The 16781-nt window shown below is 37.3% G+C and overlaps 1 protein-coding gene across 1 annotated transcript; it reads left to right on the forward strand.

Annotated features, from left to right (window-relative positions):
- Nucleotides 1-8342: 8342 nt before the first annotated feature.
- On the forward strand, nt 8343-12766 carry LOC100373751 (deoxyhypusine hydroxylase-like). Its single transcript, XM_002742415.4, has 4 exons — nt 8343-8655; nt 8931-9007; nt 11189-11426; nt 11703-12766. Exons 1-4 carry the CDS (start codon nt 8382-8384, stop codon nt 12008-12010), a joined length of 897 nt encoding a protein of 298 aa, XP_002742461.2. The 5' UTR covers nt 8343-8381; the 3' UTR covers nt 12011-12766.
- Nucleotides 12767-16781: the final 4015 nt, after the last annotated feature.

Raw genomic sequence — 16781 nt, forward strand, 5'->3', positions numbered from 1 at the left:
CAATCAAACTTGCTGTTCAAAAGAAAACAGGAATTCAAAAATATCACTTTTCACCAAAAATTACAAAAATATTCATTAAAATTAGATAATTGAAGATATCATCACGAAATGAACGAATCTGAGCAATGTCCACATGTAGTACCTATATGTAAAATATTAAAGCAATTGGACTTGCGTCTTTTTAAAAGAAGTCGAAAATATCACTTTTTACCAAAAATATTCACCCAAATTAGAGAATTGAAGATATCATCATAAAATGAACAAATCTACTAGTACATATACACCAAGTATCAAGTATCAGATGCCGATGGACAATCACTCATATGATAAGCTCTGCTCGACAAAGTCGACAATGAAGCTAAAAAATCACCAGCTGCATCAAACACGAACGTGACACTATGAGATGCTGTCATGGATTAAGTAGACTATTTTGATGAACCTCTGTTTTGAGCAAACAAGTGTCATAAATAACATATCGGTAATATGAATAGATTTAGATTTATGCATATGAAGTTTGTTTTTTTAATTAAAACAGTCAAAAAAGTGAAACATTGACACAGATGCCCGACAATCACTCATAATAAGTTCCGCTTGACAAAGTCGACAGCGTAACTAATAAAACATGACCATGCCTATTTTGAATCAATGGTTCATTCCGGGTCAGTGGTGCGATTATCTTCCATTTCCTCTTTAAACACCGACATAATCCTTGCCACCATGTGGTCATGCATAGTGTCGTTCTTCTCAATGGCAATAGTGTTCCTTCCACATTGCAGCGCTGCAATAGATGCAGTTCCTGAAATGTATAATTTAACAGATTTGGTTTAGCCACATTAGATAGATATGGCGATGAGGTTTAGTGTGTAATATTCCTGAAAATTAAAATAATGATGAATAAATATACATTTTCACACAATTTTGGTACAAGCATGATGTGCAGTCTTTGACTCCTTAAAGTTTGTTAAGTTGACAACGACGGACAATCAGTAATATGAACAGCTCTGCTGTGTCAACACGGCCATTTTGAATCAAATTACTAAACAATTCCATATGTCTCCAACATATAAAGTACTGAGCACATGCAACAAACGAGAGCATAATAGCAGAGGGTTTTCGATAGAAAAATTGTCATCCTCTAATGCCCTATACCAGAGGGTTTTCGACCGAAAACCATTTCATCCTCTAATGCTCTATACCAGAGGGTTTTCGACCGAAAACCATTTCATCCTCTAATGCCCTATACCAGAGGGTTTTCGACCGAAAACCATTTCATCCTCTAATGCCCTATACCAGAGGGTTTTCGACCGAAAACCATTTCATCCTCTAATGCCCCATACCAGAGGGTTTTCGATTGAAAACCATTTCATCCTCTAATGCCCTACACCAGAGGGTTTTCGATCGAAAACCTTTTCATCCTCTAATGCCCCATACCAGAGGGTTTTCGATTGAAAACCATTTCATCCTCTAATGCTCCATACCAGAGGGTTTTCGATTGAAAACCTTTTCATCCTCTAATGCCCTATACCAGAGGGTTTTCGATCGAAAACCATTTCATCCTCTAATGCCCTATACCAGAGGGTTTTCGATCGAAAACCTTTTCATCCTCTAATGCCCTATACCAGAGGGTTTTCGATCAAAAACCATTTCATCCTCTAATGCTCCATACCAGAGGGTTTTCGATTGAAAACCTTTTCATCCTCTAATGCCCTATACCAGAGGGTTTTCGATCGAAAACCTTTTCATCCTCTAATGCTCCATACCAGAGGGTTTTCGATCGAAAACCATTTCATCCTCTAATGCCCCATACCAGAGGGTTTTCGATTGAAAACCTTTTCATCCTCTAATGCCCTATACCAGAGGGTTTTCGACCGAAAACCATTTCATCCTCTAATGCTCTATACCAGAGGGTTTTCGACCGAAAACCATTTCATCCTCTAATGCCCCATACCAGAGGGTTTTCGATCGAAAACCATTTCATCCTCTAATGCCCTATACCAGAGGGTTTTCGACCGAAAACCATTTCATCCTCTAATGCCCCATACCAGAGGGTTTTCGATTGAAAACCTTTTCATCCTCTAATGCCCTATACCAGAGGGTTTTCGACCGAAAACCATTTCATCCTCTAATGCTCTATACCAGAGGGTTTTCGATCGAAAACCATTTCATCCTCTAATGAATGCCCTATACCAGAAGGTTTTCGATTGAAAACCTTTTCATCCACTCCTGGCATTATACCAGAGGGTTTTCGACCGAAAACCTTTTTATTCTCTCATGGATATATAAGAGGGTTTTCGATCAAAAACAATGTCATTCTCTCATGGTCCTATACCAGAAGGTTTTCGATTGAAAACCTTTTCATCCACTCCTGGCATTATACCAGAGGGTTTTCGATTGAAAACCTTTTCATCCTCTAATGCCCTATACCAGAGGGTTTTCGACCGAAAACCATTTCATCCTCTAATGCTCTATACCAGAGGGTTTTCGATCGAAAGCCATTTCATCCTCTAATGCCCTATACCAGAAGGTTTTCGATTGAAAACCTTTTCATCCACTCCTGGCATTATACCAGAGGGTTTTCGACCGAAAACCTTTTTATTCTCTCATGGATATATAAGAGGGTTTTCGATCAAAAACAATGTCATTCTCTCATGGTCCTATACCAGAAGGTTTTCGATTGAAAACCTTTTCATCCACTCCTGGCATTATACCAGAGGGTTTTCGATTGAAAACAATTTCATCCTCTAATGCTCCATACCAGAAGGTTTTCGATTGAAAACCATTTCATCCTCTAATGCCCTATACCAGAGGGTTTTCGATCGAAAACCATTTCATCCTCTAATGCCCTATACCCGAAGGTTTTCGATTGAAAACCTTTTCATCCACTCCTGGCATTATACCAGAGGGTTTTCGACCGAAAACCTTTTTATTCTCTCATGGATATATAAGAGGGTTTTCGATCAAAAACAATGTCATTCTCTCATGGTCCTATACCAGAAGGTTTTCGATTGAAAACCTTTTCATCCACTCCTGGCATTATACCAGAGGGTTTTCGATTGAAAACAATTTCATCCTCTCATGGTTCTATACCAGAGGATTTTCGATCGAAAACTATTTTAAACTCTCATGATCCTTACCACAGGCTTTTTTTAGAAAAAAAAAACATTCCATAGCCCATGGCCCTTCACAAATAAGATTTTGAATGAAAAAAAAACACACTTAGTTAGTTTGGCAAGTAAAGGGACTTCATTTCAAATTACATCATATTAATTAATCAATCTTTCATTCCGATATACATATTTACTCTTTTGAGGAGGGAAAAATACTTATTTCAATAGCAGAGGAACAGAAATTACCAAACACTATTTTATATCAATATTTTGCATGGCTGGCAATATCTAGTTCTCAAAGTCATTTTATTTAATAATAAAACATTCTAAAGACTAAATGCACAAAACCCAAAATAGATGCATGGGTGTTCACCATGGATATCGCCAATTGTTGTTGTTCTTAAACCAAAGAATCCAGACGACATACGGATATGTATTGACATGAGACGCGCGACACATCATGCCGACGACTGATGAAATCATTCAAGATCTGAACAACTCCACAGTGTTTTCCAAACTTGATCTGAATCAAGGCTATCATCAACTTGAGCTAACACCGGAATCGAGGTACATTACTACGTTTAGTACACACGTTGGTCTACGCCGTTATAAGCGACTCAATTTTGGAATATCATCGGCATCAGAAATATTCCAAAACGCTATTAGACAAGCAATCGAGGGTATACCAGGCGCAAAGAACATTAGCGATTATATACTCATACATGGCAAAACGCAGGAAGACAATCAAAACAGTCTGAAAGCTGTATTCCAATGACTACGCGAAAGAAAACTTACTCTAAACAAACGAAAATGTGAATTCAAGAAATCAAATCTCATATTCTACAGTCATCGATTTTCAGCGGAAGGTATGTCACCAGACCCAGATAAAGTCGCGGCTGTCAAGAATGCCGAAGCCCCAAATGCAAACAAATGCAACTGAGGTAAGAAGTTTACTCGGTATGGTATTTCTCACGATTTATACCCGACCTAGCGACTATTACGCAACCCCTTCGATTATTAACCATAAAAGACGCGGTATGGGAATGGTCGAGCACTCATCGTAATGTGCTCGAGACGATCAAAGATCGATTAACATGCAATTCATTCATAGCATACTTTGATCCGAATAAAGACACTGAAATCGTAGTAGACGCAAGCCCTGTTGGTCTAGGAGCAATGCTCACTCAGAAAAATGGTGATGAAGACGCACCACGAGTTCTGAGTTACGCGAGCAGATCACTTACTCCAGTCGAACAGAGATGTTCTCAGACAGAACGCGAGGCGTTAGCTGTTGTACGGGCTTGTGAGCATTATCATTTATACGTATAGGGCAAACCTGTAACCATAGTAACCGATCACAAACCGCTTGAACGTCTCTACAACAATCCAAACGCTAAACCGCCAGCCAGAATCGAGAGATGGGCTCTACGGTTACAAGATCGTGTATAGGCTGGGAAAAGACAATCCAGCTGATTACATGTCGAGACACCCGAACACGAAAAGCACGCCAAACAGAAGACAAGAGAAAGTCACTGAAATATATATTAACTTCATCGCTGGTCATGCAGCACCCACGGCGCTAACCTTGGATGAAATCAAAGAAGAAACGCAATCTGATCCTACACTGCAAGCCGTAACCATGGCGATTAAAACTGGTAGATGGTACGACCACACGAATTCTTCAGACATCGATTCTACAGACATCGACCGAATTTCTTTCGAAATGCTGCGAAAAGAAAGAGAATCACTAACACTGGTGTCAACTCAAGATCTAATTTTACGCGGATCACGAATTATCATTCCGAAATCGTTACAAGAGCGGACAGTTAGTCTTGCCCACGAAGGACACCAGGGTGTAGTCAAAACGAAAAGATTACTGAGAGAAAAAGTTTATTTTCCCAACATTGACAAGCTGGTTGAAAATAAAATCAAAACCTGCTTAGCCTGTCAAGCCGCCACACCACAAAATAGGCGCGAACCGTTACAAATGATGTCACTTCCTGACTATGCATGGCAACACGTGTCGATGGACTTCTGTGGGCCGTTCCCCAGCGGGGATTATTTACTCGTGATAATAGATAACTATTCCAGATTTGTTGTTGTTGAAATAATACGATCTACTTCATCGCGAATCGTAATTCCGATACTCGACAAAGTATTCTCGGAATATGGTATCCCTGAAATCGCAACATCGGACAATGGACCGCCGTTCCAGGGCCACGATTTTAGAGACTTTGCAAGACATCTTGGTTTTAAACACCGTAAAGTTACTCCCCTATGGCCACAGGCAAACGGACAGGCGGAACGAATGATCAGAACGCTAGGAAAAGCCATCCGCACAGCGCAAGTTGAAGGGAAGTCGTGGAAACACGAAATGTACACATTTCTGAGAAATTATCGTGCGACACCACACAGCTCTACTGGTATATGCCCAGCTACAGAGGTATTTCAACGTCCAATAAACATAAAATTGCCGACTTTCAATACTTCTAAGAAGCGGGGGGAAATACAACTTCAAAACAAAAGATGAAGAAATATGCGGATAAGAGCCGAAATGCGAAAAAGTCGGAAATAAGTGTCGGTGATTCCGTTCTCGTTAAAAACACAAAGAGAGGAAAACTGGAAACGTCGTTTCTCGCCAAGCCATATGAGGTCACAGAAAGGAAGTATGATAAAAGCTAAACGCGGTGCACACAATATTACGCGCAATTCGTCATTCTTCAAATTAATACCTGAAGTTGAAATTGATCACCGTGTCAGCGATCGAGATACTGCCAACTCTGGGGATGAAGAGGAAATTTCTCCTGTACCAATGTTATCCCCCGGGACACCACGATCGCCCATCGCTGATGATAAACCTCTAACACCAGAAAGGAGATACCCGACTAGACAACGCAATCCTCCAAAATACTTGGGATGGGAAAAATGAAATAAAGTAACAGTCATATAGTATAGATAATTAGCATCATAGGAAGTACTTAACTCATTGTGATGGAGCAGAATAAGCCTCCAGACTTAGTATATCGAGAAAGGAAAAGTCTATCCTTTTCTCATAGTTAGTTTTGTTGTTTTAAACTTTGTATTCTTTCAAACATTTTTACAGTCTAGTTAGCAAGCAACCACGAGTTGAGTTTTGGAACAATGCAGACTGTAGATACTGAAATGCGAAACATGTTGAACTTTTATTAAGATAAAGAGAGATGTAATGTTGTTATCTGATATGTAAACATCGTATTTGTTCCTGCCATCTGGCGCATGAGTCATGGTCATTTCTATAAATAAATCACTTGTACTTTAGCATTGAAACGGGTTGTATCTAGTCTTACTTGCTCCCCATTACCCAGACATTGTTATACGGGGCTGTCAATACGTTACAAGTGTGTTTGTTGTTCTCCCCTAAGACTGTTACTTGTACTGGGTAGGTAGACCAACCACGAATTCCTTGAACCCAGTGGAAATTGCGTAGTCAACTAGTTCGGAAACTGTATTTATTTTGTGTATGGACTCGTGCCGGGTGAGTCCAGGCTACATTATGTTGATTATTGTGTCGTGTTATGTCGATTGTTATGTTCGATTATTAGTATCCTGTTTGCTCGCTGTCACCTTACAACAAAATGCATTTCATAACGTGAAACGATAAATTCGACAATAGTCTAACGATTTCTGCCGAGTCAAGCTGTACCAGTGTAGAACTCCTGGTTACTATTTATACATAAATTGTGGCGATTAGTAAGTCGTGTTATGTCGAATTATGGCGATTATTATTGTCACAGTGTAAGACCTGATGATTGATGTTGAGAGAGATACACACAGAACTCAAACTGGTCAGGAGTTTCTTTCACTGCTAAAATGGGGTAGACAAGACAATAGTACAGGAAATGAAATGAAATACACATACACAAACATATCTAGTTAAAGCTATTGGCTTTAATACTTCTCAAAATACTTAAAATAAACAAAGCACAGAATAATAAAATGAGTCAATTCACTAAAATAGGGGATTGCTTGGGGAAGTGTGCATTGGTGATAACTCAATCACAGTTCTAGGATGCAGAAATTGATAACAGTCAATGGCTTGTGCAACACAACAACGAAGAAATACAGGAGTCTTGCTTGCAGGGGAATGCTGTTATTCTGTAGGGCACCGTAGATAGCCGTAGATAGCCGTAGATCGCCGAGCAGTTCATACATGTCTCACAGAATGACGATTGAAGCCTGTATCACTTGTCTCACACTATCGCAGTAGCAACGCATAGAGTACTCAGTTGAAATGGTGGTCCCCAACTGTCCTCAGTCTAGCCTATTTCTAGGGAATAAATGGCCCAGTTTCAGGTACACTACCTGGGTATCCACAGAAGCCAATCAGAATGTAGTCTTGTCAGCAGCTGTCTCGCAATGACATGTAGGCACTCAATGTATGTAAATCACAATCACACAAGCACAGTTATCCTTCCCGTCAATCCCTTTATGCCAGTTATCACATGGCAATCCACACAGTTTATTCCCATGATTCCATGCTCACTCCTATTTGCAGGGTTTCAGGTAATATATAAACACATATAGTAAAGGATGCCGACAATTATGTCATGTTATGTCTTGCAATAGCGATTATTATGTCGAGTTATATCGACTGTTATTAAATTAAATCTTGTTATGTCGATTGTTTTGTCGTGTTATGGAGATTATAACATGGTGATATGTCAATTATATCTTGTGTTCTGTCAATTATTGTGTCTTGTTATGTCGGTTATTATGTCAATTATAATGTCGCGTTACATAGATTATGATGTTCTTTTATGTCGACTGTTTTGTCGTGTCATGTCAATTGTTATGTCGAATGTATGTCGTGTTATTTGTGTTTGTATTATGTCATTTTTGTGTCACGTTACATCGATTATGATGTTCTTTTATGTTGATTGTTTTGTCGTGTTATGGCGAATATTGAGTCTTGTTATGTCGATTGTTTTGTCGTGTTATGTCAATTATTATGTTGATTGTATGTCGTGTTATGTTTGATTTTGTATAATGTCAATTAATATGTTGCGTTACACCATTAGTTTACATTATTAGTTTCTTGTTTGCCAACAGTTACTTTATAATAAAGTGTGTTTCATTTTGTGAGACACTAAATTCAATACTTAACAGTCGATTACCGTCGAATAAAGGCGTACCAGTATTGGATCCCACGATTTTCTATTTATAAATCAATTATAAACCATTGTCTCAATACAAACTATCCCCCTGTATTGTGTTATTCACAATACTGACTTCAACATGGCTGAACATATCACTGTCGAAAAGATGCAACAGATGCTTTGCAACAAAGAGCTGTCTATGAGAGAGCGTTTTCGTGGAATGTCCACCCTGCGTGATATAGGCGGCAAGGAAGCCATAGATAGTTTGCTAACATGTCTAGACGACCCATCAGCACTGCTAAAACACGAGGCAGTATTTTGTATTGGACAGATACAAGACCCATACGCCATACCATATCTGATCAATGTACTGGAAGACACAAGTCAAGAACCAATAGTGCGACATGAAGCAGGTAAGAATTTTCACCAATCGCTCGTGTTTTACTGTAACAGTATCTGTTTTAGAATTTGATTATTATTTTCTCAACGTCTACTCAGCTACTTTTTGATATCACTCAACTCCTTTTCCGACCTACGTTAAAACAATACGGGACTTCAAATAAAATTATGACAATTCATTTTCCCATGATATAATAACTGTTTGTGCTCAATAACAATGCTTAATTCAAACTAAGTCTATTATTATATCAAGTTGCAAATAAAATATGTTGTTGTTTTTTTACTACAGCTGAAGCTCTTGGTGCTATTGGTTCCAAGGAAGTGCTTAATATACTTGAAAAGTATAGATTTGATCCAGTGATCGAGGTGATAAGTAGAAGTTTCTATAATACGTATGTTTTTCTGCATGTTTGAAAACAAAATGGCCGCCATAATATTACAATAAGTCGGCTTAGAATGACATTTCTGTAGTAGTACCAGTATATGTACAATATTTGAATGTATAATCTACATATTTGTGAAGAGATGCAATGAAATGTTGGAACCGCCCTCTCGAGAATACACGTCGCATAAATTAGTGAGATACGTTTGGAGTTAACAACATAAAGGAGTTTCATAATGATTAGAACTTTCGATATACTAGTAGTTACGGAAATTCCACTTGAACAAACTTGAATTGCTACCCCTGACAATATGGTGAGTATATTGTGGTTTATAAGAATGAGATTTGTTTACATCCCCTGTACATAAAAGGCAGTTTAATCATCTGTCACAAAAGCTGGGAGCTATAGATTACCCGACTATTGAAGTTTCGAGTGTTTGATTAATAATAAAGATAATAATTCTGAAATAATATACTTGAAAAGTATAGATTTGATCCAGTGATAGAAGCGAGTTTCCGTAATATGTATGGTTCGTCACAAGTTTAGAAACAAAATGGCCGTCATGATATTATGTTAAGGTAGAGATGCAGTTTACCTGACAGGTATTTTAATTAGTTAATTAGGAAACCAAGATAACCTCCCTTGTCCACAAAACTATATATTTTTGGAAAGCTTATTGTATGAATTTTAAAGTTTTGTTAGTATTTTATTTTTATTGACACTGTAGTTTGAAATATGCACAAAAATGTGCTTTATTTGGACAAAAGTGATTTAAAAAGAATTAGCTGCTAAACCATGCTTCTGTTTTCTGTCAAAATTGGTTTACGGGTACATCTGTTTACTATAAAGAAAGAGCCGTCTTGAAAACTGTCTACCAGTTGTCAATTTTGTAGGGCAGCAGCTCAAATTTCACTACTTCAAGTTTATGCATAAATTAACTCCCAGGCTAGTTGTCTGTACGATTGCTGTAACACTATTCAACTAAAAACAATGCCCCAACGGCGTTTTGAAGATAAACACATTATCAATAATTTGTGAAAATTTCAAAACAAAAAGTCAAAGCGTCTAGGAGCTATTTTTTTTAAAGTTCTGGAATGTGCACTAAAAAGAAGCTGAGATAATTGCTAATTTGCATAACAATTCACACAGTAAGAAGTTTGCTAATGCTCATAATTAAAATGGCTGTTACAGTTTCAAATTTAAATTTAATATCGTTTTGTAAAAAGTTAAATACAGTGCATAATATGGAGATCTCGTCATTTCTTTTTTTCACCATGTTTTTTTTATATTATTTATGTACAGCCTTGCTAAATCTTGCTAAGCATTCAAAGGAGATAATTTTGCACCTATTATCTATATTTTAAAATCGTTTTTTGAGTATGTTCAACTATTCACAATTCTAAACAATTTCAACAGTCTATAGCCAAGACTTTTTGGATAATAAAAAAAGCAAAAAAAAAGTTTCACTCCAAAGTGCCCACGAACCTGCATCTCTACCTTAAATCGGCTTTGATTGAAATTTCTCTAGTAGTACCAGTCATTGTAGAGTAATTGAATGTATAATCTACTTATTTCGATAGAAATACAATGAGAAATAGAGTCACCCTCCCGAGAGTACATGCTCGCACAGATTACTAGTAGTGATATACGTTTAGCGGGTAAAAATAAAAGAGTTTCAAAATTAGAAATTTCGCCATAGCAGCTAAAATCTCATTTGAGCAATTTCGCTACCCCTGACAATGTGGACAGTATAGTGTGGTTTTTGAAAAGGATTTGTTTTTACATCCCATAAAAACATAAAACATCCCAGGTAGTTTGATCATCTGTCCCCAAAACTGTAAAATATTGATGAAACTGTAAAATATTAATCATGAAAGACAGAACAAAGACTCAAGATTTCCTAGTGTAACCTAATAGCTTGAATGCGCGACAGTCAGACGCATATTAAAACATTTAATTTTGTATTTAAATTAGTAAGCCGAATAAAGGATTTGAGCGAATCAACTAATTGGTCATACAGACTCAGTTAGACGAAACAACGACATAACATCAACTAAATATACTATTGCGGAAAGCACATGTTAATTCGTCTACAATCTACTTTGTTCAGTCCCACACGTTTGCCACTAAAATCGTTTACGCATAACATTTTACTGAATCTTAGATTGCTGAGACCTGTCAATTGGCACTGGCAAGAATCAACTGGTTGAATACTAATAAACATATTCAAGTCGAGAATCCATACAAAAGTGTTGATCCTGCTCCAGCATCAGATGACGACAATGTTGAGTCATTGAAAAGCACATTGCTGGACGAGTCGTTACCATTGTTTGATCGATATAGAGCTATGTTTGCATTAAGGAATAAGACAAGTGAAGAATCAGTCCTGGCACTTGCCGAAGGTATGTATTGTCTTGATAGATGTATTATTTGTAATGCGCTACAGCACAACAATCTTTTCTGGATTTGTTAGTGTTACGCAAATAGAACAGTTATGTATCAGTATATATTTGAGAGACTAGTTACTATGGCAATGCTGACAACGAGGCTGATGATGTACTCAGACACACATATCTCGTGAAAATAAAAATGGTCTACTTTTATATTATATAACAGTACGTTTTCTGTACGAAAGCACAAACAATATTGATAACCTGTTTATCATATATATTCACTAGGTATGAAAGCCAGTAGCATACTTCTGCGACACGAATTGGCGTTTATACTTGGGCAAATGAGAAACAAGGCTGGCGACGCACTTGGAAGGAAGGCCGATGACACGATAGTTACAGTGTTGACTGACGCGTTGAAGAATTCTACCGAGAGTTCAGTCGTTCGCCACGAATGTGCGACTGCTCTGGGAGAAATGGATAAAAATGATTGTATGCAGGTCTTGAAAGAATATTTGCATGACGAAGAGGCTGTTGTCAGTGAAAGCTGTCAGCTTTCATTGGATATGTATGCTCAATCTTTACTTAGCAAGTAATAGGAATGAATCCAATGCAACGGATATTATTAAGAACCACTAAACATTCCCATGCATAGGAAACTAAAACTACACACACTCGCCCTAATAGATGAGATAGATAGTCAACTGGATTATTTTTTGTTTCAGTCCATGTAATGGATAACTTGGTTTATTGATCGTTATTTGTTTTATTACCGCTCACCTGATAATTACACACAGTATAATTGATAAGGTAAATTAAATTGGGTATAATGGTTGAACACTCTTATTCAATTGTGAACACGTTATTGCATTTCTCACATGTCCCCGTGGCATTATATCAACTAAAATGTATTATTTATAAAGTATTGCAAGGTATAGTTGTCTGTTAATCTCAAGAACAATTGTGTTTAAAGTTGTTTGTTATTGTTCTTATGTTCTCAAGATATTTTTATAGATCATAATATCTAATTGTTGTTTATCGGGTTATAGGTATGCTTGAGTAACATTAAATAGTTCTTATCTTCAATAATGGTTTGCACACAGTTTGAATCTAACTTTAATTTGTAGAATAACAAATCCCAGCTTCCCATTACAATGTACATGTTTCCAATTGTGAAATAAGCGCAGTAGTGTTTCCTCTTTCTCAACACATGAGGTATTTTTTTCTTCTTCCATTATTGGTACAATTTAAAACCAGTGGTGTTGAAGTTTATTTATGATTGTTATGAAGGGTAAGCAACAGTCAATTTATGTAATTAATAAAGCTGTGAATAAAGTTTCTAATTCGGGAAATGGAGTAGTCATTATTAATAGATTTTTGGGATGTGGCAAATTATTTAGTATAATTGTATCAAAATGTATATGCTGTAAAGGCACTTCAAAATCATCCGTAATATCCTTTTTTGATTCTGTCGTACGCGTGTTTTTCGCCTGTGTCAATTTACCAATAATACGTTTGGTTTGTATTGTGTTCCAATATATCTATTTTTGACAAAGACTGTGTGAGTAATAAGACCAAAATGCTCGAATTCTGTGAAAGAGAAACTCGTTAAAAACGTTTTTTAAGCCACTATTTTGGTATTTGCCACTATTTTGGTACCGTGTCAATAATGAGCGGCCTAGGAGGTGGCAGTAAAGCCTATTGAATACTACTAATGAGCAAGCGGACAATAACTACTTCGACAATAAAGACCGCCACTAGTAACCAAATTACTTGCAGCTTATTTGGACATTGGTGGATTGTAAAAGTATCAACGTTTAGCATGAAAATAAAATAAACTAAAGGTGTGTTCCAAATTAAATGTTTCTTGAAAATGGATTTGATGACAAAAATTCTTTAACACAAATTATACTTCACCATAGGAATAGTACCAAAATAGTAGCAAATATGATTTAATTGGTGGGAACTGCTATACTTCACAATAGGGATGGTACCAAAATAGTAGCACATATAATTTAGTTGTCGGGAATTGCTATACTTCACTATAGGGATGGTACCAAAATAGTAGCACATATAATTTAGTTGTTGGGAACTGCTATACTTCACTATAGGAATGGCACCAACATAGTCGCACATATAATTTAGTTGTCGGGAACTGTTATACTTCACTATAGGGATGGTACCAAAATAGTAGCACATATAATTTAGTTGGCGGGAACTGCTATTATACTTTACTACAGGGATGGTACCAAAATAGTGGCAAATATAAATTAGTTGTCGGGAACTTCGGGAACTGTTATACTTCACTATAGGGATGGCACCAAAATAGTAGCACATATATTTTAGTTGGCAGGAACTGCTATACTTCACTATAGGGATGGTACCAAAATAGTAGCACATATAATTTTGTTGTCGGGACTGTTATACTTCACTATAGGGATGGTACCAAAATAGTAGCACATATAATTTAGTTGGCAGGAACTGTTATACTTCACTATAGGGATGGTACCAAAATAGTAGCACATATAATTTAGTTGGCAGGAACTGTTATACTTTACTATAGGGATGGTACCAAAATAGTAGCACATATAATTTAGTTGTCGAAAACAGTTATACTTCACTATAGGGATGGTACCAAAATAGTAGCACATATAATTTTGTTGTCGTGGACTGCTATACTTCACTATGGGGATGGTACCAAAATAGTAGCACATATAATTTAGTTGTCGGAAACTGCTATACTTTACTATAGGGATAGTACCAAAATAGTATTATTCTGTGGACGGGGTCTGTTATTATTCGATATAGGATTGGAACCAAAATAGTGGCATGTATTATTCTGTTGTCGGGATCTGTTAACATTCGATATAAGAATGGTACAAAATAGTGGCATGTATTATTCTGTTGTCTGTATCTGTTATTATTCGATATAGGAATGGTACAAAAATAGTGGCATGCAATATTCTGTTGTCGGGATCTGTTATTATTCGATATAGGAATGGTACAAAAATAGTGGCATGTATTATTCTGTTGTCGGGATCTGTTATTATTCGATATAGGAATGGTACAAAAATAGTGGCATGTATTATTATGTTGTCGGGATCTGTTATTATTCGATATAGGAATGGTACAAAAATAGTGGCATGTAATATTCTGTTGTCGGGATCTGTTATTATTCGATATAGGAATGGTACAAAAATAGTGGCATGTATTATTCTGTTGTCGGGATCTGTTATTATTCGATATAGGATTGGTACAAAAATAGTGGCATGTAATATTCTGTTGTCGGGATCTGTTATTATTCGATATAGGAATGGTACAAAAATAGTGGCATGTATTATTCTGTTGTTGGGATCTGTTATTATTCGATATAGGAATGGTACAAAAATAGTGGCATGTATTATTCTGTTGTCGGGATCTGTTATTATTCGATATAGGAATGGTACAAAAATAGTGGCATGTATTATTCTGTTGTCGGTATCTGTTATTATTCGATATATGATTGGTACAAAAATAGTGGCATGTATTATTCTGTTGTCGGGATCTGTTATTATTCGATATAGGAATGGTACAAAAATAGTGGCATGTATTATTCTGTTGTCGTGATCTGCTATTATTTAATATACGATTGGTACGAAAATAGTGGCATGTATTATTCTCTTTCAATATACGAAAGGTTCCAACATAGGAGTGTGCATTCTTTTGTTGTCACATGACCCCTAACAATTTTTAATTCCCTTTGTTAATGTACTGATCATTGCATTATCAGATTCCCGGGGAATTATTCGAAATTTTGTATAGTGAAGCCATACCTACCTTGCCAAAACCAATGTATTGTATGCATGTTCAATGGGTACAAAGTATACCCTGGTGGTGGCTGAACTGCGGGAGTTCAAGCCCATTAGTGACCCTCAAGTAAATCCCAAAATGGGGAAAGGGGCGCAGCTAAATAATTATCTATTCAAAATTACAGGCACATATATGAACATATAAACTGAAAAACGAGATTGGAATGTGAAACACGGCATTGCGCGTTGTGTTGGCCACACTGTTTCTAATCCCTGCCAGGTGGGCTTCAGCTCAATTTCCCACTCTTTATCTCCTCCACTAGCTGGCTAGTTTGTGGGATTTGTCCACCCATGTTTTGTAATATATGCTAATACAGTTGTGTTGTCGCAATGGATGGGAACTGTTTTATTCTATACTTCATCTAGAAAGCAATCTAGTGCCCTCCCAACATATTAGGTATGTTTATGTGGAGCTGTGCTTTGCAAGGGAGCCACTCCCCATTCTATTTTCAAGGCGTCCATGACCAGTGTTATAGCCGCAGTTGATGAAGCAATCTGTTATCTCCGTCTTATGTTGGTTAAGTCCATCCACTTGATGGCAGTCAAGCTTTGTGGGGTCCATGATATTTCTCATGTGGCGATCCACACAACTGGAGTGTGTGGACCTGGACGAGCATACCTTTGAGAGCTGTTTGAGGCACAAGGCCTCTCATAGATGAAGCCATTTCCAAAAAGCTCAATAATTGTCTGAGCTGTGCGTGCATGCAAAAAGTGTGGCTGCCGGGTCTCTCAACCTGAAACACTCCCAAGAATACATTCCCGGAAATACTAAATGTGGGATATGATTGTTTGAAGGATGTGTGCTAAAATTACTGCTCTTGTATCAACCAGATATTGATAAAATGGATTCACATTGTTGGCCTGCTGTGCAGCCACAAAACTGGCACTGCCATTAATTTTGGGAAAAAAAACTGTGAGGCTACAATGGGCAAACATTGAACTAATATCTTGAATCAAATGTTTGAGTGATATCTGGAAATCCCCTGATGTACACAGCAGTGTACCTCTGCTGGGGTCACCATCACATAAAATGCTCTGAGAGAATATACTGATTCAGTTGGCTTGGGTCCATATTGTTCTTTATTGTTCACCAAAAATATGGGGGAATAACAGGCACTGCACTTCTGCCATTTGCCAATAATTCTCTCACTTCCTGGAAAATCATGCCTACCATTACTCGTGGCAGAGCCATTGACACTGGTGATGGAGTCAACTGAAGCTTTTTGGCCAACTTGATCTTGTAGCTGTGCTTGACTTCTGAAAGGTCCTACAGGGTCATTGTGGTAGTTTGCTACGGTAACCGAACAATTTAACGTCACAGGAAATAAGGGTTGGGAAACAAAATGAATCCTTTAATTCATACCACTGAAAACACCTGACCCCAACCACATCCACCTCAACGATCATTTCCTTGGTTGATATGTTTGTTCCTGTATTCCCCTCGACCAGACTGTCATTATTGGGCATTCTGACCCTATGAATGAGATTATTGTTCGTGTGTATCTGTCTTCAGTTTATC

The sequence above is a fragment of the Saccoglossus kowalevskii genome, chromosome 3, assembly GCF_978046115.1.
Source record: "Saccoglossus kowalevskii chromosome 3, keSacKowa6.1, whole genome shotgun sequence".
Lineage (NCBI taxonomy): Eukaryota > Metazoa > Hemichordata > Enteropneusta > Harrimaniidae > Saccoglossus > Saccoglossus kowalevskii.

Excerpts from the sequence above, each read along its gene's own strand:
- LOC100373751 (XM_002742415.4), top strand. The coding sequence starts at position 8,382 with ATGGCTGAACATATCACTGTCGAAAAGATGCAACAGATGCTTTGCAAC. Across the intron at positions 8,656-8,930 it reads AATAGTGCGACATGAAGCAG|CTGAAGCTCTTGGTGCTATT; the intron begins GTAAGAATTTTC and ends TTTTTACTACAG. Across the intron at positions 11,427-11,702 it reads AGTCCTGGCACTTGCCGAAG|GTATGAAAGCCAGTAGCATA; the intron begins GTATGTATTGTC and ends TATATTCACTAG.